The sequence below is a fragment of the Anopheles gambiae genome, chromosome 3 (assembly GCF_943734735.2).
Source record: "Anopheles gambiae chromosome 3, idAnoGambNW_F1_1, whole genome shotgun sequence".
NCBI classification, from domain to species: domain Eukaryota; kingdom Metazoa; phylum Arthropoda; class Insecta; order Diptera; family Culicidae; genus Anopheles; species Anopheles gambiae.
Window position 1 is genome coordinate 71,310,007 of NC_064602.1, and position 21,265 is coordinate 71,331,271.

General features: G+C 47.7%; 5 protein-coding genes across 7 annotated transcripts; 2 read left to right on the top strand and 3 right to left on the bottom strand.

The window, feature by feature from the left end:
* Window positions 1-481: 481 nt before the first annotated feature.
* LOC1271020 (SET and MYND domain-containing protein 4) lies at window positions 482-2,349 on the bottom strand. The gene is made up of 2 exons (XM_061658777.1): window positions 1,225-2,349; window positions 482-1,144 (listed from the first exon to the last, which is right to left on the bottom strand). Exons 1-2 carry the CDS (start codon window positions 1,869-1,871, stop codon window positions 778-780), a joined length of 1,014 nt encoding a protein of 337 aa, XP_061514761.1. The 5' UTR covers window positions 1,872-2,349; the 3' UTR covers window positions 482-777.
* A 2,393-nt stretch (window positions 2,350-4,742) lies between these two features.
* LOC1271019 (CWF19-like protein 2) lies at window positions 4,743-7,001 on the top strand. Its single transcript, XM_309761.5, has 3 exons — window positions 4,743-4,910; window positions 5,044-6,731; window positions 6,811-7,001. The coding sequence occupies exons 2-3, from the start codon at window positions 5,064-5,066 to the stop codon at window positions 6,943-6,945; spliced, it is 1,803 nt and encodes a 600-aa protein (XP_309761.5). The 5' UTR covers window positions 4,743-4,910; window positions 5,044-5,063; the 3' UTR covers window positions 6,946-7,001.
* A 1,927-nt stretch (window positions 7,002-8,928) lies between these two features.
* On the top strand, window positions 8,929-10,090 carry LOC1271018 (small ribosomal subunit protein eS19A). 3 transcript variants are annotated; one of them, XM_563989.4, is made up of 3 exons: window positions 8,929-9,032; window positions 9,325-9,395; window positions 9,482-10,090. In XM_563989.4, the coding sequence occupies exons 2-3, from the start codon at window positions 9,325-9,327 to the stop codon at window positions 9,885-9,887; spliced, it is 477 nt and encodes a 158-aa protein (XP_563989.2). In that variant the 5' UTR covers window positions 8,929-9,032; the 3' UTR covers window positions 9,888-10,090. The 3 variants fall into 3 exon arrangements, with proteins under 3 accessions (XP_563989.2, XP_061509016.1, XP_061509015.1); XM_061653032.1 differs by having other exon boundaries at window positions 8,999-9,067; XM_061653031.1 differs by having other exon boundaries at window positions 9,005-9,073.
* A 2,116-nt stretch (window positions 10,091-12,206) lies between these two features.
* LOC3291197 (uncharacterized) lies at window positions 12,207-18,458 on the bottom strand. Its single transcript, XM_563987.2, has 2 exons — window positions 18,343-18,458; window positions 12,207-18,269 (listed from the first exon to the last, which is right to left on the bottom strand). The coding sequence occupies exon 2, from the start codon at window positions 18,267-18,269 to the stop codon at window positions 12,507-12,509; it is 5,763 nt and encodes a 1,920-aa protein (XP_563987.2). The 5' UTR covers window positions 18,343-18,458; the 3' UTR covers window positions 12,207-12,506.
* A 593-nt stretch (window positions 18,459-19,051) lies between these two features.
* LOC1271017 (delta-aminolevulinic acid dehydratase) lies at window positions 19,052-21,120 on the bottom strand. Its single transcript, XM_309759.5, has 5 exons — window positions 20,430-21,120; window positions 20,202-20,349; window positions 19,613-20,065; window positions 19,423-19,539; window positions 19,052-19,355 (listed from the first exon to the last, which is right to left on the bottom strand). Exons 1-5 carry the CDS (start codon window positions 20,537-20,539, stop codon window positions 19,197-19,199), a joined length of 987 nt encoding a protein of 328 aa, XP_309759.5. The 5' UTR covers window positions 20,540-21,120; the 3' UTR covers window positions 19,052-19,196.
* Between the last annotated feature and the right edge of the window lie 145 nt (window positions 21,121-21,265).

The window sequence follows — 21,265 nt, forward strand, 5'->3', positions numbered from 1 at the left end:
GAAGCTAGCCGGAATCTATTTTAACCAAAACTTAATTTTCCCATAATTACTCACATCTGTTAGAGCAGGGAGTGGACGTTCTCTCCTTTTTCAAAATACAGTAAGACGTCGATTATCTGGGGGTGGATTAACCGTGCGCAACAATTTGGCAGCTGTTCAATCGTGGGGAACATTTGCATCGATAGTTAGGTTGATAAACAATATTTGTGTGCAACTATCAACGGTCTAGTCAACGACCATATCATGTTGAAAACACCGGTCCTCGTCCGATATTTTTGAACTTCATTTTTGTTCATGAACAGTTGTGTAACTTATAGTTATTGATTAAAATATTATTATACTAGTGATTAATTAATCAATTAATTAGAATCACGTGAATTCTACATAAACAGTGATTCTAATTAATTGATTAACAATTAAATTAGACAGTGAATTTTATAATTTTTCTATGAAAATGACATGTTTTGGGCCATTATCCGTGGAAACCGATTAATCGGCAATCCTCCGGTCCGAGCTTCCCGGATAATCGACGTTCTACTGTAGCTATTTTACACGACGCTACTGGTGACCAGTCCAAAAGATTTTAGTTTATTGAATAGTATTGTATCTAATGTTGTGTGCTACACAACAGTTATCAATCGTGCCATAGTTGATTGAAATTCATAATATTTTCGTTTCGCGCTAAACAATTCCCGGTAGCTCTGTGTGTTAGGAAATGCGCACATCTGTGTCCTCGAAATCTTTAACTCGATTTAGTAATTATTTGTGGCACCCCTATTACGGTTCACAGTACTTCCAATACTTAACACTTTCTGAAATCTGACCGTACAGTGTCACGACAGTACATTCAAACTCTATTCGCTTTATGCAAACTATAGGCTCTGCATACGGTTGCGGCGTTACATTCAGAAACGACCGTAGTTTTAACATCATGTTCAATAGCTTCTTTTTATCAAAAGACTGTGCTGCCCCACATATTTGCAAAAAATCAATAAAAAATGCTGCCTTTGTACCATCATTACTTTCTTCAACACATTTTGATGAAGGATAGTCATAAATGCAAGCATCGCACGTGCATTGGAACTGGTAAAAGAATGGTAGAATTATTTGCCTCTTTTTCCGATCCTTTGTCCAGTGATCCACTCTAAAAAAAAATAAATAGGAGAATTATAACGAAGCAATGGGAGAAATTTGAGTTAACGTTTGCCGAATGCCATCACTTACTCGTAATTATCGAACAGTTGGCCTCCTTTAGCGACTGTATGGATGACAATCACGGCGCAACGGCCATCGGGTAAAATGAGACGTCTCACGTTGGGAGCACATGAATGGTTCAGCATGCTAATCAAAGGGTAGCAACTCGTAGCAAATGTTTCGTCCTCGGGATTTCGATTCGTGATCTTAATGCATGTCAATAGTTTATAGTTGCATTCTGTAATTTGCAGATATCGCAGAATCAAATCAAGTAACAGCTTGCTTGCTGTTGGATTTGCCTCGCAGGCCGGTCCCAGCTCGGTCCACTCCAGCAAATGATTGTGCATAACAACTGTAAAAAAGGTCAGCCCGGCAAGTTCTTTGATGTTGCGTCGTTCTTGATTGGTGCACAACACGTGCACCGTGTTGAACACGTCCTGTGGCGTGGCTTTCTTCCAGTCCATCGTAAACCCATCCACCTTCGACTCGTCCAATGCATCCAGATGATCTTTCAACTTCTCTAGATCGTTATCGAAGGTGGTGATCGCAATTGCTATCATGCGTAGAGCAATCACGCCGCTTATGCCTAGAACTGTCCACAGGTCTCTTAATACGCCACACTCATATCGATGGTACTTGCCGTACGCTTTGCTGATACATTCCTCCGAACAGTACATGGCCACCGTACACCCTTGGAGGCATTCTGATTCCTGGCCTTGGACAAAGCTTGTTTGGCCTCCTTTTCGCGTTCATCCAGCTTTCCACTCAAGTGCTTCGGATAGTTCGACTCACGAGCCAGCCGGATGTTCTGCAAACAGTCCTCGAAGCGCTCCATCTTTAGACAAATGAACGAGCGATTTCCGTATGCCAGCGATCTTTCTTCCGATCCTTTGGCCGAAAAAGCGATGCACTCGTTATACAGCTTCATGGCCTCGATGTATCGTTTCACCTTCGGGTGTACCATTTTATTCCCTGCGGACCGTAGCTGAGCCGCCTTCTCGTTGTCCTTGTTGCCATCGTTGCGCAAGTTCAACCGTTCGCGAAAAGTACAATTATGAAGCGATTCCCTTACTTTCGAAAATAAGAACTGGACAGTCTCGTTGGCATTTCGATTCATCATGTTTGCTTTTTGCATGCTGGGTTCAAACACCACAGTCCACAAAAAAGGCCTTTGAAAAAAGGTCATCATTTGTTGTTTTTCTTTTTCCCACGACACACACTCTACGCCGAAATATGCTTCCATACTTTCTAAAAAGTCTATGTCGTATTGCTCCATTTTCTTTTTTACTTACTGCAATCCGAACAAAATGTATACTACAACTAAGGTAAATAAATTAATTGTAAACAGTAATTGATCTCACAAAATCAATCGAACTTTCTTTACCTCACAAGCGTGCAGATGAATGGCACACGTTTCTTTGAATTTGCACAAAGGAATCGTTACCGTCGTGGAGTTTTTGGTTGATGTTTGGGCAAGGCGCGCAACCAGATTTGTGAGCACACCCAGCAAACAATCTGGATATCAACGAGTCCATCGTGCGAAAACTGCTCGAAAATGAAGTACCCAGTCAGACCAATCGGATTTAATTTCCCTACAGGCAAAGAGCGGGATATTTTATCATGGTGTGCGTAAAAACCTAGAGTTAAGCGCGCTTGTAATTACCCGGTATTTACCCCTATCTTTCCGCTACATTACCGGGAATTTAAGAGTAATTTAATGGTAAATTAGCAGTCGTTAAATAACCCATTCGACCAGTTTTGATAGATTCTATTCCTTTCTCTATTTCTTTGCGATGTTTTTCAGCCAGGTTTTTAATAAATAACACAAAAAGCGTCGAATGATAATTGTATGGTTTTAGTTTATCATTTTTCTTGAATCGCGAATAACGCGGATGATGAGTCAAATGATATATTTTATCACCAATTCCTGACAGTGGCGGATCTAACGGTAGGCGGACTAGGCGGTCGCCTGGGGCCCGCCGATTTCGGGGCCCCGTAGATCGCCATTCTATAGTATGCCGTATGGACAGAGTACTAGCGACAAAGGCCCCCGGAAGGATGGCCGTTGGGGCCCCACTGCTGGCGAATCATTCACAGCCCCCCACCCCCCCCCCCCCCCACCCCACCCCCCCCCCCCGATCAGCAAAAAGTTTAGAACCTTTGACTGATGGTCGAAGGGGCCCCCGACGGCTTTGCATACTTTGCAAGTTTACTGTTCAACATCTCAACAGCAAGTTTAGTGGCGCTAAACCCCCCCCCCCCCCCCCCCTAACAACATTTACAATTTACAGGGGGCCTCAACTCGTCTTTCCGCCTAGGGCCCCCGATACCCTTAATCCGCCACTGATTCGTGATAAATGTTTGGAACTTCGTGTTTTTCGAATGAGAATATTTGAAATTTACCATCCCGAGCGCCACAGATTAAGCTTAAACGACTGGAAAATAAAATATCCATAGAAAAAAATGAAAGCTCCAAAGCTTCTCACTTGTTTGCTCAATAGGTGGCGTATTACAACTCACAATTATATTACTGTCCTTTTCTTGCAATGTGTTTCGACAAGTTTCATCTAATCATGACCTATATAGCCTTCTAACTTTCTGAGCAAAAATCTATATGGATAGTCGTGTGGTCAGATACGTGGGTATCAACACCAACGACCATTACTCAAATCTCACTTGCTTCAGTGCTGGTGGTTTCCGTTGAAGTTTAGTATTTAAACAATCGTATCGCCGTTCTAGTTCTAGCGATGTATAACTTCAATGCAAAACCATACAACAGTACAGAGGAAATGAGAAAGCTCTCCTCCAAGCGATGAAGCTCAACTGGTTGGGGTATCCCACCAACAGAGAGCGCCACCAGCTATTTTTAGAATGCATGAGTCGTTAGCCGTCTGCTAAACGAAGTCATTCTATATTCCGTTTAGGTAGAGAACTTGAGTCGTTTAGAAGCCGTTTAGTGGTCGTTTAGTGGATTTGTGGCACTTGGGATCTATCAAAACTGCTCGAATGGGTAAATTAACGACTGTTAATTTACTCTTAAATTAACGGTGACATTAAATTACAGTGGAGCGCCGTTTATCCGGGCTTCTCGGTACTTGACCTCGACCGGATAAGTGAATAACACGGATAATGAGTCAAATGATAAAAATGATGGCAAATGATCACCAATTTCTGATTAGTTCTTTAAAAAAATCCTATTTTTTGATAAAAATAACCCAGTTTTTATTAACATCACTTTTTCTCATGCGAATATTTGAAAACTGCCATGAATTATAGTGTTTTTTGTTATGATAATGTGCTCTTATAACTGCTTTTTTAAATATCCTCCTCATAACGCAATGTCACCTTTGTATTGAACTGTCATTTCTCAACAGCACGGATAAACGGAAAGCCGGATAAAAGGTACACGGATAAACGGCGCTCCACTGTACTCTTAAATTAACGGCGTTAAGATAGGGGTAATTTTAGCCCGATTTGTCTGGCTGGGAAGAGGTACCGTGTATCTCGGGGACTACCTGTACTTGGGGAAAGTAATTTTGTTGCTTGGGTAGCAGATTAATGTTTGACGCACGTAAAAAACGGTCTCCTTCGCCGATCAAAACAAACAATTCCACCGTGGGGACAATTTTGGTGCCGCTTTGCTTTGCGAAATATTTATTTCAGAATATTTGTGAGCAATCTCAAATAAATGTTTGCCATATTTAAATTATAGACAGGTAAATAATACTTTGTGGCTAGAGTTCAATTTTAAACATCCTCCTAATCGCTTCAGGAAACTTCTGAATATGTTCTATGCAACGAAAGAATATTGATAAACAGTTCAGGCTAACATTGCTATTTTCATTTTAGGTTCTGTTGGTATAAATAACATGGGATCTTCTTCCACCTCCGACAGCGAGGAAGAGCGCAAACAGCGCAAGCACAAGAAAAAGGAGAAAAAGTCCAAAAAATCCAAAAAGGAGAAAAAGCATAAAAAAGAAAAGAAACACAAACGCCACCGGCGGCATCGCTCGTCCTCGTCGTCCAGCGCGGGAAGCGAAAGCGATCAGTGGGTTGAGGCACTGCCAGCAACTACTGATGGCCCCTCCCGACAGTCGCCCGAAGCGAAGCTCGAGCGTGAAGATTGGATGAACAGCATGCTGATACCGACGTACAGTCGGGAGCCGAAAAAGGAGGACAAGAAAAACAGTACGCCCGCGGACCAGCAGCAGCAGCAGTACGATCCGAAGACAAGCGTCCGTGAGCTGAATCCGTACTGGAAGAACGGGGGCAGCGGGTTGCCCAGCTTTCGCAAACCGGCCAATGATGAGGATGACTACGATGAGCGGGATGATTACTACCGACGTCGTGCGAACGATTCACAGCAGCCGCAGCAACAGCATCGGCCTAGTAATGCTGGATGGAAAAAATCCGCTCGAGAAACCACTGCAAATACACTCGCACCAAGGGAAGATGAGAAAAGGGTAGAAAAGGAACCGGAAAGCGTGAACAAACCGGATGCTCTCGATGAACAGCTCCTGACGGACGAGCAGTTGAATGAGCTGGGAGCTAAAATCATCAAAGCGGAACTGCTCGGCAACACCGCGCATGCAGAAAGTTTAAAGCTGAAGCTAGAAAAGGCTAAAGCATACCGTAATGAAGTGCAAGCGAACAAAAAGCAGCATCCGTCCCTCCGCCATGATCCGGCTGCTCAGAAACGAAGAATAAGCACGGACGAGCCAATCACGTACGTTACCGGCAAACAGGGCAGTGAACGGTCCCAGCGCTTCGACGGTAGGAAGCAGAAACGCTACCAGCAAAATCTACCACCCGGGCCGGATCTGGCCGACAAGTTCCGGTCCGAGCGAGTCGAGAACGACAACATGGACGCACAGTTCTTCAAAGTGTCCGCGAAGATGGGCGACGGCAAGCGGTTGGAAAACATCTTCGACCACCAGAAGGCGTCCTCGTCCGCTGCCGGTATGGATGGCATCGAAGAGCGGTCGGTCAAGGACATGAACCGTATGGCCAAGGCACAGGCCGACTGTGAGCGTTGCCTCAACTCGTCCGTGTTCGGTCAGGAGCAGCTCATTTCGATGGGCAAAAACGTTTACCTCGCGATACCGACTTGGCGAGCGCTACAGCCCAAGCACTGCTTCATTGTGCCGGTCGGTCACTATCCCTGCCTGACGCAGGTCGACGAGGACGTTCATCGGGACATCGTAGACGTGTGCAAGGCGCTGGTGCAGATGTTCCGCAAGCACGGCATGGAGGTGGTATTTTTCGAAACGGTTCGCTACCTGCACCGCAACCCGCACACGTACATCCAGTGCGTGCCGGCGAAGGATTACGAGATGGCACCGTTCTACTTCAAGAAAGCGATCCTCGAGTCGGAGACGGAGTGGGCCATGAACAAAAAGCTACACACCGTGGAGGGGTTCAATGTGCGGCGCACGGTGCCGAAGGGTTTGCCCTACTTTTGGGTAAACTTTAACATGGAGAGCGGGTTCGCGCACGTGATCGAGGATCAGGAACTGTTTCCGGTTACCTTTGCAACGGTAAGTGAACGGGCAATGTTGAACGCTTTTTAGCAGTTGCGTTTAAATTAATCGTTCGCTTTTTGGGTGTTTTGAACAGGAAACGATTGCCGGCATTCTTGGGCTCGATACGCGAGATTGGCGCAAACCGAGGAAGGAGATGAATCCGGCCCAAAAAGTGGAAGAGTTTAAGCGGTGGTGGAGTGAATATGACTCCATTCTGCAAACAAAATAATTGTTTAAGGTTATTCTTCATTTTTTTACGAAATAAAGTGAATTCAAGCAATTTTACTGTTCGTTTTAACCCTATTGGAATAGCCGGCTACCCGGGTAGCCAAATCGATTTTGATTGCTTATTTCTCTGATTTTAGGAATCCGATTAAATTGAAATTTGGAAAGTTTATGTAAACTTTATGTAAAGTAAGTTTATGTAAATAGTCATCTTTCTTTTAAAATTTAAATTTTTTTTTCGTAGAATTTTTAAAAACAATAAACCTGTCTTCAAAAAATATTTTTTGCAATACCCCTATTCCAGGCAACTACCAGGGTAGCCAGCAACTTTGGAGGCTTACAACTTTTGGATTAGTGATGGGTAAAGTTGGCAAAAATCCGGAGTCGACTCCGATCCGACTCCGATAAATTCGGAATCGACTCCGGAGGAAGTTCCGCGATGCAATATCCGGAGTTGTTTGGAATCGTCCGAAATGGCCCGGTGTTGTCCAGAATCGTCCGGAGTCGTCTGGAGTCATCCGGAGTCGTTCGGAGTCGTCCGGAGTCGTCCGGAGTCGTCTGGAGTCATCCGGAGTCGTTCGGAGTCGTCCGGAGTCGTCCGGAGTCGGAGTCATCCGGAATCGCCCGAAGTCGTTCGGAGTCGTCTGGAGTTGCCCGAAGTGGTTCGGAATCATCCGGAGTTGGAGTCGTCTGAAGTCGTCCGGAGTCGTTCGGAGTCGTTCGGAGTCGTTCGGAATCGTTCGGAGTCGTCTGGAGTCATCCAGAATCGGCTGCAGATGGAGTCATCCGGAGTCATCTGGAGTCGGCCGAGGTCGACATGTATAGGAAGTGCACGCGCAAAGTGAAAGAGAAAAAACCACAAAGAAAGGAAATGTCTGATCACAAGCACATTACACCACACTGCTCCTGTTGACTTCGACCGACCTCGTTTCCGAACGACTCCGGACGACTCCGAACGACTCCAGATAACTCCAGAAAATTCCGACTCCGGGCGACTCCGAGTGATTCCGGATGACAACGACCGACTCCAACTCCGGGCGAATCTAGTGGTTCCATTTTGCCGGAGTCGGAATCGGACTAACAATAGTCGGAGTCGGATCGGAGTCGTGGGTGCGCAGCACATCACTATTTTGGATAAGTAATCCAAAATCGATGCAATTTTCTGATGATAATTTAATAAAATAATCTTCTTTTTTTGGCACAACAAATTTTTTGAAAAAATAAATACAAAATGAAAAAAACCTTTTTTTCACCTATTTACAAATTTGTTACAAAAACTGTACATAACACTTCTCATAATTTTTACAGATTTTTCTATGAGCAATAAAAAAGATAAAGGAGTTTCGATTTGAATGAAAACCGTTACAACACACCTGTCGTAATAATCTTATAAAATGCACATTTGCGACAAATGCAAAAACTTCATAAAATGGTCTCTATTGGTAAATTATGTTGATAATACATTGTAAAGAGACTGAACTTAAACATCGTGTGTGAAATTTATTTGATGTTGGTGTCTTTCTACTAGCAAGGGTCATAATGTAAAACGGTTTGTATTCAAATGGAAACTACTTTATCTTTTTGATTATTGGTAGAAAAGTTCTGAAAAAGTTGTGTAAGACGTGTAACATATAGTTCTTAAAACTGCTAGAACCATTTTGCTGTAAAAATTTTGTAAAATACTAAAAAAAGTTTTTTTACGTTTTGTAATATTTAAAAAATCCTTTTAACTTTGAAAAGTATAACTTAAAAACGGTAGCGAGATGAACCAATCTATGCACCATTATAGAAACTGCAATAGTTTATGCAATTTTCATCACGGTATTGCATCGATATTGGATTGCCCATTCAAAAGTTATAAGCCTACAAAGTCGCTGGCTACCCGGGAGGCCGGTTGCCTGAAACATGATGTTTTGGTTGCCAGTAACAGGGTTAATCGCGATGTCCTCGGGGAAAGTCACACTGTGCAAGCCCCGGATGTTGATGAAACGTCAAATAGCTGTCCGCGTTTCACCACTGACAGCGGCTGTCAGAGCTGTCGCCATATTAGCTTCTTTCGATCTCTTTTTCCGGTTGCGCTTGCAAGTGAAGGTACGTTTTGTGGCAAATTTGCTGGAAAAAGTGTGGTAAATGTAAGGAAATGGGGCCGAAAATCGCGATCTCTCGCGATGCAAACGCAACTTGACGGGCTGCGGTTGTGTTGTTGGTGCAGTTAGCGATATTTGGCACGGGTTTGCGGTGTAAAAAGCCGAAAAATGTTGACCACCAGTGTGTGAGACGGGTTGCATGTGGCTGCCTGGTCGCGCCGCTGGTGTGTTGTGTGTGTTGTGTGGTGGCTCCCCTTGTCTAACGTGTGCGCGTGTGTGTTTCTCTTATTTTTTAGATGCCTGGAATCACCGTAAAGGACGTTGATCAAGACAAAGTGGTTGAGGGTGTTGCCCTTTTCCTCAAGAAGTAAGTACTGCGGCTACACTCTCCGGGGTCACACAATCAGCAAATGCTTACGGCTCCACTTCTCTATCCCCTCACCCATCTCGCAGGTCTGGAAAGCTGAAGGTGCCGGAGTATGTGGATCTGATCAAGACCGCCAAGTTCAAGGAGCTGGCCCCGACCGACCCGGACTGGTTCTACGTCCGCTGTGCCTCGATCCTGCGCCGCCTGTACCACCACAGCCCGGCCGGCATCGGGTCGATCTGCCGCATCTACGGTGGCCGCCAGCGCCACGGTGTGCGACCGTCCCACTTCTGCCGGGCCGACGGTAGCGCCACCCGCAAGGCCGTCCAGGCCCTCGAAGCCATCAAGATGATCGAGCGGCACGCGGACGGTGGCCGCAAGCTCTCCAGCCAGGGCCAGCGCGATCTGGACCGCATCGCGGCCCAGATTTCCAGCAAGAAGCGCGAAGCGGCCAAGAAGGAAGCCGCCCAGGTGCTGAAGCTGCAGGAATAAGCGTGTGTGTGCTGTTTTTTTGAACGCCCGTGGGTAAAATCCATTTTTTTCTTGTATTCCGTGCGCGGGAGAGAAAAGAAAACAACACAACTCTGTGGATGAAAGTTTGAAACGATGGTGGTGTGGTCAGAATATAAGTTACTTGCTACTACTGTGGACGACAGCGAACCAACATCGCGCTGTCGTTGAGAGTGGAAAACAAATTGGACTCTTCCCGTGTTGTGTGTGTGTGTGCGTGTTTTACAGTGAGAAATTACGCTAATTCGTCCATTGCTGTCGGTACCGGCCGGTGTCGAGGGTTGTTGTTGTTTTTGGTTTGAAAAAAAGTCCGTTTTATTCGTGCATGTGAAGTGTCACCAGCAGCACCGCATTGCCATCAGGTGGAAATTTACACACTAAACATGCTGTGATGTTTAACCTGGTTGCTTGGATGGTACCCTATGTTGTGCTGGTTGCAAAAACTTTTATTTGCCATACTGCCACAGTCCTTAGGGACGAACAGAAGGAAGATTTTTCATAACAAGTTCAGTGGCTACACTAGTGGTGTGAAATGGTCGTTTAGCCTCAAACGATTAACATGTAAAGGCTTCGATCTTTCGTTGCCACAGGAACCGACTCATTGAATTGGCATGCTTTTACTTATAAAAATCTGCGGAATTTATGAATTTATTTATTTTTCCTCTCCATTTACCTTTAACAGGCAGATTATTCTTTCTGAAAATGTTTTATTTAATTGCCCTTTTCGTGGGCTCTCGGTTTCATTTCTTCTTCGTTTTTTGCTTATTCGGCGTTACAACCGGTCTTGGACAGCTCCAAAAATGTCGGAAACCGCTCATTTACACGCTAATTTTACATATACCAATACATTATTCCGGTCTTAAGGCGGGCGCCTCCATGCTATTTTGCCACCTATATTTGCTTTTAGGTCTTCCGATTCCATGCCTATAGTTCGCTCCTAGGGTATGGTGATGAGTAAAGTTGGCAAAAAACTGGAGTCGACTCCGGTCCTACTCCGATAATTTCGGAAGGTAGGTCCGTCCAGCATTATCTGGAGTCTTTTGGAGTTGTTCGGAGTCTGACGGAGTCCTCGGGAGGCGTCCGGAATCGGTCCGGAAACAAAGGCCTGTAAATGAAGTGCACGCACAAAATGAAAGACAACAAACACAAGAACATGAAATGCCTGATTACAAGCACATTGCAACGGACATTCCGACCGACTCCGATTGTTGTCGACTCCGACCGACTCTAACTTCGAACGACTTTCGGACTAGTGATGGGAAAAATGAAGCATTTGTCGGAATCAATTCCGGCTCCTTCCGAAGTTTTCTGGAATCGATTCAGGACAGTAGGTCCGGAATCGGCATCTGCTGCGGAATTGGAATCGGCTCTGGAATTGGTTTCGGATTCGGAATCGGAATCGAATCCTCAATCAGAATTGGCTCGGAAATCAGTGTAGGCAGTCGAAACAAAGTAATACGAATAAGCATTTGGAGAATCAAAAATCAAAGAATCGAAATTTACTTGTAAACGATCCATTCTCATGGAGATACTGGGACCGATTTCGCTTCTGAAGCTTATCATTTCAATTCAAGAACTGATTCTCATTCCGGAGATCGGAATTCCATTTCTGGAATCAATCCTTATTCCATTACCGGGGCTAATTGCGTTTCCAAGGTCAATTCCGATTTCGGAACCAATTCTGATTCTGGAATCGGCTCCGTAATCGACTACTGAGTCAACTCCGGATTCGGAATCCGCTCTGAATTTGATTCCGAGCACGGAATCGGGCAGGTTCGATTCCGAGCTCCCGCCACTACTTCGGACGACTCCGACTCCGGGCGAAACTGGTGGTTCGGATTTGGCCGGAGTCGGAATTGGAGTCTTAGGTGCGCTTTAAAGAACACGTCACTACTACGGTATAGCTCTTCGTTGTATCAGCTCCCTCCATTGTCCTTCGAAACATACAGGGTTAAACATCGTTCTGAATATCTTCTCCGCTCGAACACGACTAACAAGGTTTCGTCAGTTTTGGCCTATATCCAACCGTAAAGGTGCGATATACAATACCAGCTTCATCCGTCGTGGCAGGGTTTCGTCACAACTCAGCTTTCTCCATTTCATTGGCTCCGCTGAAGTTAAATGCAACAGATTTTAAAATGTGTACCTACCACCACTGTTAAATAATTTTGTTATATTTTTCTCTCTATTCTTTTTTTTGTATATTTTGTCTTGTTTCGTACTTTTATTGCAAACTGATTGAGCTTATCTAATATCTATTTTATTTGCGGAAAATCACTCTCCAAAATTCAAATATTCAAATTCATAAACAAAAATTGGTTAAAACGTTTATTCAATATATCCCTGCATCAATTGCTTATTAAAGTCTTTTTCTAAAGGCAATTCAAATTTGTTATTAATTCTGCAATGGCTTTCTTCTCAGATTCTTTTTCATAACAAGTCCTAAAAATTGATAAAAGCTATCTAAATGTCCTACACAATGCGTGTTTGAGCCTTAAAGGGCTCAGATCTCTCATACTTGAGTGAAAGATTAGATCTATTTGTATATATTCAAAATTGAGAAAAATATGTAGTTACTTTTTTTAAATTCGCAAACTCAGTCTACTGATCAGCAAACGAGGTAACGATCACTAGCAGCTCCTCCAGGAAGCACTGCGACTCACCATACCCTTTCATCTGTATCACCTGCGCTACCGACACATCCTCCATCCCGGGCAGTGTACAGTCCAGCACCGACCGCAACCGGGGCAGATCACGCTCGTCCACCTCCGCCAGCGTGTGCTGCAGCTCGTACTCGAGCAGCCCCTGCGAAAGCTCCCGATCGTCACAGATCAACGAAAGCACTACCAAATCTTCCTCCCCGATCCGTGTCAACCCTCTGATGTCATTTTCGATCGCATACTTGAGCAAACACTTCGCAATCTCAACGTTCCGCAGGATTATTGCCGTTCCGAGGGCCGTCAGACCGTCGTTTGCGGTGTGCCGTAAGTTCGGTTTGTACCGTAACACCACGCGCAACAGCTGGACCGAGCTCGTCCTTGCCGCGTACTGTACCAGCGTCAAACCCTTCCCATCGATCGCATCGATCGCGGTGGCATCGTGCTCGAGCAGCATGCCGACGACCCGGTCCGCCCGGTACAGGCAAGTTCCGGCGGCAAGCTGGGCCGGCGTTACGCCGTAACTGTTCACCACCGACACGTCGGCACCGTGCCGTAGCAATCGTGCGATAATATCACGCCGTCCGACCATCACGGCCGTATGAATCAACCGGTTCGCTCCGTTCCCATCGTCCAGCTGTAGCACGGACTGGCCCTGCTCGTTGCGCAGCTCGCGCGCAACACACTGATCGTACAGGTACCGGCCGACGGCGTAGTCTTGCGAGTTGAGCAGCGACACGTGGATGGCCGCCATGCCGCTGTTATCCGCGAGCAGCGGATTGGCACCGTTTTCCACCAGCAGCGTCACGAGCTCGAGCGTATCGCGCGGAAAGCAGTGATGGAGCGGTGTTTCACCCCCCTTGTCCCTATAATTAACCGTTTCCGTTAGATCGATGGGGTGATCGATGCTAGCGGGAAGGATATCATACGCACAATTCGTTTGCTCAATCTGCCAGAAGTGTTTGGTGGCTTTTGGGGTGGAAAACGAAGCGTAAATGATGCCATATTCATTGAGTTTGCTGTTTGCAAAGGTTTGGAAGTCCTTTAAACAGTCTAGCAACGAATCTTGGTTGGTTAGTGCGAAGGAGGTGTCTTCAACCCTCAAAACTTCATCCTCTCCCATTAACACGTGGAACGTAACCGTTACAGCTCGCGTCTTCACCGTCACCTCTTGCCATGTCATACCCTCCAGCACGGCGCACGATTCCATACAAACGATCATCTCCTCACAGCTATCCCCCGCATTCCAAAGCGGTTGCTCTTCACATCTCTTCCCCGATCGGATATACACAGACTCTCGCTCAAACACAATACCCCCTAGCACACCGCCAAACTCCTCTGGCAGTGAGCGTACCCTCCGGCCCCACGCCAGCAATGTCTCTACAATCGCTTTGTCCCTGTTTTGTACCGCCCGAAACAGTGACGTTTCGTACGTTTTCGATTCCTCCACAAAAGCGATCATTTTCCAGCGATAAAGCACCGCGAGCGCCAGCCGGAAGTGATCGTGATGGATGGCGGGCTGTTGTAGGGTACAGGCCACGTCAACTTTTTTAAGGATCGTTTCCAAGATTGGCATATTTTTGCTTCGGATCGCTTCGTGCAGGGTGGATGAGTTGTCGAGCCAATCGAACCCAAGTCGTTGCAGTGCTCGAATCATCTTGTCCGTTGCCGTCCCATTGCGTATCGCCACCGTGAAGGGATCTAGCGCAACCGTTCCGAACATGTCGCGATGGATCGTGCCGATGTTGCGCAACAGGTTGTACTGGCCGTGCTTTACCAGCAATAAAAAGGCGCAGCGCTCTTCGCGCACCCCATCCGGGAAGAGTGTATCGATGGGTGCGTTCTCTTCGAGCAGCACTTTAACACAGTTCCACCGCTTCCGGCGTGCTGCTTCGTGTAGGATCTTAGCCAGACTGGTGCTGGCCTTCGTTGGACAGCGTGCAAGTAAATGCTTCAACAGAGCAACCTCTCCCTGTCGAACCGCGGCCAGGCAGCCCTGTTCAAAGGCAGCGGGAATAAAGTGTGAAAACGAGGACGTTTCAAGCAAATAAACCCCTGCAGTGTAGTTACTCGCCTGTGCGGCCGTTTTCAGCAGAAACGTGTACGTCGAGGGATCAATCTCAGCCCTGCCCATCATGCCCGCAAAGATGTCGCTCCAGTGCAGCATGATGGCGAGCAGAATGACGGCCGGATGCGGTACGGTGGTGCGCGGTAGTAGCAAATCCGTGATCGCACGCCCACAGTACAGCATCGCATCGCCGAGCGGACCGCGGGATTCCGTCGCGTTAAAGTGCTCAAAGTAGGGCAGCAGCTCGCGCACGCCACGTTCATTGCCGTGCTCGATCAGCTTCTGCAAAATGGGGCCCCTATTAACGACCGCAACCAGATGTACGAAGAGATCGGTTTGGCGCACGCGCTCCATCAGCTCGGGCCAGCCGAACAGCTCTTCCCGAATCACACGATCGCCGGTAGCGATCGTACGATCATAAGCGGACTGAAAGTCGCGCAACTTCAGTGCCATCGCTAGCTGATGGTCAGCATCGTTGCAGCGATCTTGGATCGTTGGGAAAAATTGCCCCAAATACTGCATCATCCGTTGCGCAACACGGCAAGGATTCAGCAGCTCCGAAAGCTCGAAGTAATCCGCCGCCAGAAAGGCAGGGTTACGGGAGCAACAAAACCGAGCCTTTCGAATCTCTCCACCGGCGATCCGGATCGCGTGCATCCGCTCAATATCGCCAGCGCGAAATGCGTCCAAGAGACGTTTCTGCACCGCAACCCACTCGTTGATTTTATCCTCCGTTGGAAAGGAAAAATTAGCCGCCTTCCCGGCACCAGCCCCTCCGCCAAACAGGCGCACCTTCCGGTTGGCAAACACGAACGCATTCACCACGATCTTCTCCATCGAGCTGTCCGTGAGCAGATTGTACGAAAGTGCGTCGTGCGCCAGGAAATTGCGATAATTCTTCCCCTGTATCATCGGCACGCGATGCTTGACGTAGTGGAAGCTGTCCCCGAAGTACCCGACCGCGTACAGCATCTCGCACAGCTCCAGCTGCATGTACTCGATCGCGACCAGCATGGCGGTCGGTAGCTCAAACAGCCGCCTGGTCAACCCGTCCAGCGTGTGCAGCTCGTTCGCCTTGAGCAGTTGCTGCAACTCTTCACGGCGTTCGTCGTACAGCTGCTGCAGCTCTTCCTGATCTTTCCTCACCAACGTTCGCGTGAGTTCTTTACTCCAAACGAGTTTCCGCTCCTTGCAGAACGCTTCCAGCACCTTCCACTTGTTGTCGACGAAGAACATGTTGTTGTAGTACGGTTTGAGCCGCTTGTTCAGCTGCTGTAACGCTTCCTCGCCGATCGTGTCCGCCTCCATACCGAGCTGCTCCAGTAGCTTTCGCGTGTGCTCGACGTAATCGAACTCTTCCGCACAGTCCATCGAGATGGAACCATTCTTCAGGATGCCCGCAATGACGGATGGATTGTACTGGAGCAGTCGCTTCTCCATCCACTCGATCGTGACCGACTCCACGTGATTGCTGTGCCAGGAGGTGCGCACCTCGCGGTAGAATTTGTTCGCCCACGTCATCGTCAGCTTCCAGTCGAGCATGCGCCGGATCGCATCCAAACTGTCCCCGACAAAGCACGCTCTCCTTAGCTCCGCGTACCCAAAACCATCGTTTTCTTCAATGTGTTTGCCCAGCACGTTCACGATGCTGCGCTTCACAGCGAGCTGGTCCTGGAGCAGCCGAAATTGGGGCGTCTGGCCGATCGCTTCCCTCGCCAGCTCCGCAAACGTGTCGTTTGCTTCGTCAAAGTACGCCCGCACCTGCCTGTAGCAAGCGCTCTGCCGCCGCTCCAGCTCCTCCATATCGCCCACATACACGGCAAGCGAACGGACCTGCTCCATGCTGCTGCATCGTCTCATAGCGCCATAAAACGAGTGTCTTATGTCGGCGACCGCAACGGCATACAGCAGCTGGAAAGCGGTCCGCACCATGCCCAGATGCGAGCGGAACGTTTCACACAGCCGCCGATCGTTGCCATCCCCCACCAGGAGCTTCTTCAGCGAAATGCTGTGCGAAAACACCTCCCGCAGCTGCTTGTTCATGTCGGGGAAGAGGGCCGTTAGCATGGAGTCGACCGCGCCCTGTGCCTTCCCGGGCAGGTTGGCCGAGTTGGTCGTGTTTTTGATCGCTTCCCCGAGCACCTGGACGGTGCGCTTCATGCACGCGATGTCGGCGAAGGTGGTCGGGGCGGTGACACGGCGCCGTGCCGTGCCGGCCATCTGCTCGCAGTAGTACACGATCTTGTGCAGCGAGTAGTGCTGCTTGGTGGCGACGTAACACTTGATCAGCTTGCGGCGGGTGGTGCGATCGGGGCGCATGAGGTGGCTGAGATCGAACGATTCGCCCGCGATGAGGTCGGCTACGATGGGGCCGGTTGCTTTGCCCTTCTTCCAGTCGCCCATCAAACGGTTCGCCACATTCTGTGGGTGGGACACGTGGCGTAGCCGTTTGCGTATTTGCTCAATCAGATGCTCTTTGGTGGTTTTTTCGAGCGCTTTTAGTTGGTTCAGTTTTGCCTCGGTCCAAGGTTTATCGATGCGTTTTAGCTTGTCCATTAAATCTTTAATCAGAGCGTCCTTATTGGCGGAACCGATCGTGTCTGCCCGCTCACGCAGCTGCTTCACCACGTGCTCTTTGTTGGGCAGATGCGATTCTCCAATTTTTCCCAACAGTTCCTCAATCAGCACACTCTTCGCTGTGGCATCATTCCCCTCAACACTCTGCACAATCTCCAGCAAATCCTGCTCCGTTCGCTCGAGATACATCTTCACCAGCTTCAGCTGTCGGCTCACCATGCGCGCAAACTCGATCACGAGACATTTGTTCACCATCAGCCGATACTCCCGAAATTGGCCCGGATTTCGATAGATGGATAGGAAAATGGCCACACAAAAGATTGCCTCCTGAAGCGGGAGATAAGCGAGGAATTGTTTGTGCTTGAGTAGGTAGAGATGGTTGTGCAGGGTTTGCAGCCGGTGCAGAAACGGATCGTCAACGTCCGCGTACAGCCCAGTGTCGTGATGCTTTGCAATATCTTCCCAACACTCCCGGACGAGTTCGATGTGCTGCTTCCATTCGTTGGGGTCTTTCGTGCCCGGCCAATTGCCGGCCAGGTGTCGGAAGCCATAGTCGGACAGCTTCCACAGCGTGTAGATGTGCAGATCTTCCGAGAGTTTAACGTTTTTCGCATTTAGCTGAACTAACGCACACGAGATGTGTTGAAATTCTTCCTCCTCCGTCAACTGTCTCACCGCCAGGTACGCTTTGAATATCTCCAACGAATCGTGTCTCAGCACACGGTAGCAAGCGGTTGCATCATCCAACCCTTCGGTCGTTATCTTTATCAGCGCCTCGAGCAGCTCTCGATCTTCACCTGCCTGGGCACACTCGAGCATCGTTCGTCCGTCCCCGTCGACGGCGGCACTATCAAACAGGCCACTCGCGAGCAGGCCACGCACCACTGGCAGATGACTCATGCCACCAAGCTTCACGCACAGATGCAGCGGGCTTTCCCCGTACAGACGCTCAAACTCCAGCACGGTACCGATGGTCAGCTGGCCGATGCATCCTGCCAAAAGCTCGGCATCACCGGTGCTTACCGCTTCGAACACACACTCCACCAAATCAGCGCTCTCCATCTGCAAAGTGACAAAGCGAAACTTGTAGCAGGTTAAATACGCACAAAATTTACACTGAGCGCAGCAAACTTACGCCGTGTTATCGCTTGCGCACGACTATGAAGGAACTGTTTTGGTTTTGCGTGCGCTGAGAACAAACGTCGCTGTCGGACGTGCCCCCACTTAAGTGACGATCAAGTGGGGTTTCCCACCCCATTCTTTGTAGTGGTGGGGGTAAGAAAAAGACACTGCTCGTGCGCTCTCTTACCACGATAGCGCTCTTCTGGCTTACGCACACCATGCCAAAGTTTCTTTGGTGCGCTTATTTTACGCGTGAAGGGGATTTTTACAAACTTTTAAACCAGTTTAATTCGCAGCGGGTCAATGCGGCCAAGCCATTCGTTATAATTGCGTTGGGTATTCCCCGTTTCGAATATTTCGCTTAATATAGGATTTCGCACAACTTTTTCGACATTTGGGGCACCATTTTTTAATTTCTGATAAAATAAATTAGAGCGTTTCTAAAAATGAGTCATTTAGGATTCTCTTATTAAAATGGATACCAATAATTATTTTGAAACATTTTAAAAATTGTGTTGATAAACTTATGACTCCTAAAAGTGACAAACTTCTTACAAATTAGGAAGCAGCTGTTAAATTTGAAGGGAATTTTAGTAAATAATTATAAAAGGAAAATTATTGCAATAATAACAATTTGCCTTAAACTGGTAGAAATGTCCATAAATATATGTGAAACCCCAAATTAATAGTTAATATTTTCTCTAGAAAAAGAACAGTTCATACCTTTTTTACACACAATTTTCGGGTGTAGTAGATTCATTGCAACAATAAACAAGATGTTTTGTCAATACAAACACATACTGATGTTCCCGACACCAAATCAAAACGTTATCACTATTATCAGCTTCACGAGGACAAAGGGGAATCTCATTCCTTCAGCCAATCTAGCACGAGCGGCGTGAAGTAGGAAATGATACAGTCGGCACCGGCCCGGCGCATACCGACCAGCACCTCCCACAGGACAGTCTTCAGATCAAAGGCACCGATTTGGCCGGCATTCAGCAGCATCGAGTACTCGCCCGAAACCTGAAAATTTTAATAAATTCAACAATTAATTGAATAATAATGGAAATTAGTTGAACAATAATCCTACTTGATAGATGAAAAGTGGAAGCTCGGGATAGTCGTCCTTCACTTGCTTCACAATGTCGAGGTAGGCCATGCCCGGTTTGACCATCAGCATGTCGGCGCCTTCCTCCACGTCACGTTTCTATAAAATAAAAGCAAATAATGTAAATATTTTACACAACAATAGCAAAAAAGGTTAGCAAACATTGCCCTACCGCAGCTCGCTTCGCTATGCCCTTCGAGCCGGGTGGGAGCTGGTAGCACTTCCGGTCGCCAAACGCCGGTGCCGATTTGGCCGCATCCCGAAACGGCCCATAAAAGCCGGACGCAAACTTCACCGAGTACGACAGGACGGAGCAACGGTTTTCGAGATTGCTCCCCCTCAGTGCCTCCTTTATCGCGCCGATGCGATTGTCCATCATGTCGGACGGTGCAACAATGTGCGCACCGGCCTGTGCATACGCGAGGGCAATTTCGGCGATGCGCTTAATGCTTGGCCCGTTGTCGATAAGCCCCTCGGCGGTCAGCACACCGCAGTGGCCGTGGTCGGTGTACGGGCAGAGGCAGACGTCGCACGCAATCAGCAGCTCGGGGAAGGCTGCCCGCAGGCGGGGCAGGGCGCGTATCACCGGATTGGTGGCGCAATCGGCACCCGAACCGGTGGAGTCCTAAAAATGGAAATCGAATAAAAAAAATCGTTTGTTTGTGATTACGATGAGCTCGTGCAATTGAAAGTGTCGATGGTGTGTGTTATCGCTGCACTGGGTGATTTGCACATTGAAGCACAACACATTGAAGACATACCTTGGGCATTTTATCAACCACGCCGAAGAGCAGGATCGACTGCAGACCCTTCGCAACGAGCGGTTCCAGGTGGGCCAGCAGGGTGGTGAGACCGTACCGGGCCACTCCCGGCATGCTTGGAATGGGCTGGACTGCGTCATCGTCGTCACTGAAAAAGGGAAAGGGAAAGAAAGCGATGTTAGCCATTGTCACGGCACACTTTGACCTGCGAGTGGGAAGCTTCCTTACACCAAAAACACCGGGTACATCAGGTTGTGCGCTGCGATGGCCACATCCTGGCACTGGAGCTTTCGCAGGGTGGGATGGAATATGCTGCTGTGCAGTCTTGCCGACGTCATGGTGCACGGGTCTTCAATCGGGGAATGATTTGCAGATTATGGAGAATCGGAGAGCGAGAGAGAGCGAGAAAGCGAGCGTCCGGCGCGTGTGGACAATGAATAGTAAATAGCGAGCGCGACTTTACGCTGGAATCATTGCAGCTTGGCTAGATTGTGTAATTTACAGCCGAGGATCGTGCTTTGTTTGTGTTGGGCACCTGTAGCACGTGCACAACACACACATACAAATGAGCACGGAAACGCCGGGGGTTTTTTGGGAATGGATCGTGGAATGGAGTTGTTTTGGTATGATATTTGACGGAATCAATGGAAGATTTTTACACTGACACTTGTAACACGGCCCTATTAGCTTACTTAATACTGTTTATAGACGTAAATTGCACACTTTTCTTTAAAAATTAAAAATTATCAGCAAACTTTGTTTTATTGTGATTTGCTTCCTGGCGAAACATCTGTTTTTGACAACCGAATCAACCAAGGTGCATGTAGCTCACCTTTCCTTAACATACCCTGGCACTAGTGATGGGTAGATTCAACAAAAATCCGGAATCGCTTCCGAATGACTCCGCCAAAATTTAGGCGTAAGAAGTCAGTTGGAGCCAAAGACTCTCTAAAATTTAAACGGACGTCACACGAAGCGTAAACTATAATCTTTTGACTGGAAGTTTATGTTCTCCCATACAAATCAAACGTAAACTTTTTGAGTTTACGCCTCTTGTGATGTCC

Bases quoted from the DNA above. Each gene is read 5' to 3' on its own strand.
- LOC1271017 (XM_309759.5), bottom strand. From the start codon at position 20,539: ATGACGTCGGCAAGACTGCACAGCAGCATATTCCATCCCACCCTGCGA. The intron at 20,066-20,201 runs GTATGTCTTCAA...TTCCATTTTTAG, and splicing joins TGGTTGATAAAATGCCCAAG to GACTCCACCGGTTCGGGTGC. The intron at 19,540-19,612 runs GTAGGGCAATGT...TTTATTTTATAG, and splicing joins GCATAGCGAAGCGAGCTGCG to AAACGTGACGTGGAGGAAGG.
- LOC1271020 (XM_061658777.1), bottom strand. From the start codon at position 1,871: ATGTACTGTTCGGAGGAATGTATCAGCAAAGCGTACGGCAAGTACCAT. The intron at 1,145-1,224 runs GTAAGTGATGGC...ATTTTTTTTTAG, and splicing joins CAACTGTTCGATAATTACGA to AGTGGATCACTGGACAAAGG.
- LOC1271019 (XM_309761.5), top strand. From the start codon at position 5,064: ATGGGATCTTCTTCCACCTCCGACAGCGAGGAAGAGCGCAAACAGCGC. The intron at 6,732-6,810 runs GTAAGTGAACGG...TGTTTTGAACAG, and splicing joins TTCCGGTTACCTTTGCAACG to GAAACGATTGCCGGCATTCT.
- LOC3291197 (XM_563987.2), bottom strand. From the start codon at position 18,269: ATGGAGAGCGCTGATTTGGTGGAGTGTGTGTTCGAAGCGGTAAGCACC.
- LOC1271018 (XM_563989.4), top strand. From the start codon at position 9,325: ATGCCTGGAATCACCGTAAAGGACGTTGATCAAGACAAAGTGGTTGAG. The intron at 9,396-9,481 runs GTAAGTACTGCG...CCCATCTCGCAG, and splicing joins GTTGCCCTTTTCCTCAAGAA to GTCTGGAAAGCTGAAGGTGC.